This window comes from Sinocyclocheilus rhinocerous, unplaced genomic scaffold (assembly GCF_001515625.1).
Source record: "Sinocyclocheilus rhinocerous isolate Xijiao unplaced genomic scaffold, SAMN03320098_v1.1 scaffold42990, whole genome shotgun sequence".
NCBI lineage: Eukaryota > Metazoa > Chordata > Actinopteri > Cypriniformes > Cyprinidae > Sinocyclocheilus > Sinocyclocheilus rhinocerous.
This window is the reverse complement of record NW_015629917.1, coordinates 1-1,267: the sequence shown is the minus strand read 5'-3', so window position 1 is coordinate 1,267 and position 1,267 is coordinate 1. Positions and strand designations below refer to the sequence as shown.

General features: G+C 38.8%; 1 protein-coding gene across 1 annotated transcript; it reads right to left on the bottom strand.

Annotated features, from left to right (window-relative positions):
* Positions 1-82: 82 nt before the first annotated feature.
* LOC107739435 (transmembrane protein 131-like) lies at positions 83-1,029 on the bottom strand (the record flags this gene model as incomplete). Its single annotated transcript, XM_016551537.1, has 4 exons — positions 83-220; positions 363-533; positions 645-798; positions 879-1,029. Coding segments are annotated over 4 exons (614 nt in total), but the record flags the coding sequence as incomplete, so codon positions are not given.
* Positions 1,030-1,267: the final 238 nt, after the last annotated feature.

Here is a 1,267-nt window from a genome sequence, read left to right as displayed (position 1 = left end):
AATAATGTTCTTTTTAGCAACATCATATGACCCCTTTAAAAGCTTCAACAGAACTGTTATTTTTATCCAAATGACATGTCACACTGTACTGAACATGATGACCTCGTACCTCAATTGGGTTGCTGTTGACCACCACAAACACCAAACTGCTGGTGTCTGTAGCACTAAGCACTCCAAAGTCTAGGATGTGCTCTCGAAGACAGGGAGGAAGAACAACGGGCTGTTAAATAAGAAAGCAAAGACAAATCATGGCCAATTAATCTCTAAAATTATACATATAAATTTCACAAAGTCTGAAATTCATAATTGGGTTACATTAGTGACAGTCTGTCACATGTAGGCTCAGGCTGTTCCTAACATACCTCTAAGAAGCCTGTGTAGGCCCTGACTGGCAGGTGGAATTTAGAAGCATTAGTGATGAGGAGAATGTTGCTGTCGATGTGGATGGAGGGTCGCACTGGTCGAAACAGAAGGGAGAAAATGTAGCGGGACTCATGGGGAGGGATAAGAACTGGCATGCTGAAATTATGCACCTGCAAAAAAACAAACAAAACAAACAATATTTTAATTTAGCACTCTATAAAGATGTTTCCTTCTGACAAAAATGTGAATACCCACATCCAGAAGCTAGAATAATTGCTTACATTGAACATAGTCTTGGCTTCTTCTGGAAGTGACACATTGTGGATGCGTATGGCAAAGTTGAAAGTATTGGTGAGGTAGATGGGCCTGTCCACTGGATCTACAGGACTGTCTCTGATGTGGAACAGGGTGGATGTATGGTCAAAGCCCAGGTACCTGGAAACGGTGAGCATAAGTACATTGTGAACTAGTTACAAAAATGTAAATATATACTAGTGAACTTAAAGAAATCTTACCCTTCTAAAACCTCAGCTTGGTAAGGGATTTCAAGTTTTGAGTAGCTTTTCTCTTTTGCCTTCACTGTTATTTTTCCAGAAAACTGGTCTGATCTTCTTGCTTTTGAAGCTGGAATGTAAAAAACCAACAAACACAATTTAAATGCTTCCCCTAAATTCTTTAAATGCGTAGTCAGGGGGCAAATTACACAGCAGCCTTTATGGTTAGAAAACCATAGGTTAGAGAAGAAAAAAAAACACTTTTGTCCATTGTTAGATGCTAGTTTAATGATACTATGGCATGACATGGCATATGTAGGAATTTATGTAAGCCAAGATTTAAAAAAAAGAGCTTTAAAAGTATCATGTATAGGCTAACATTTTGTCACACCAGGGGTGTAGCCATCATT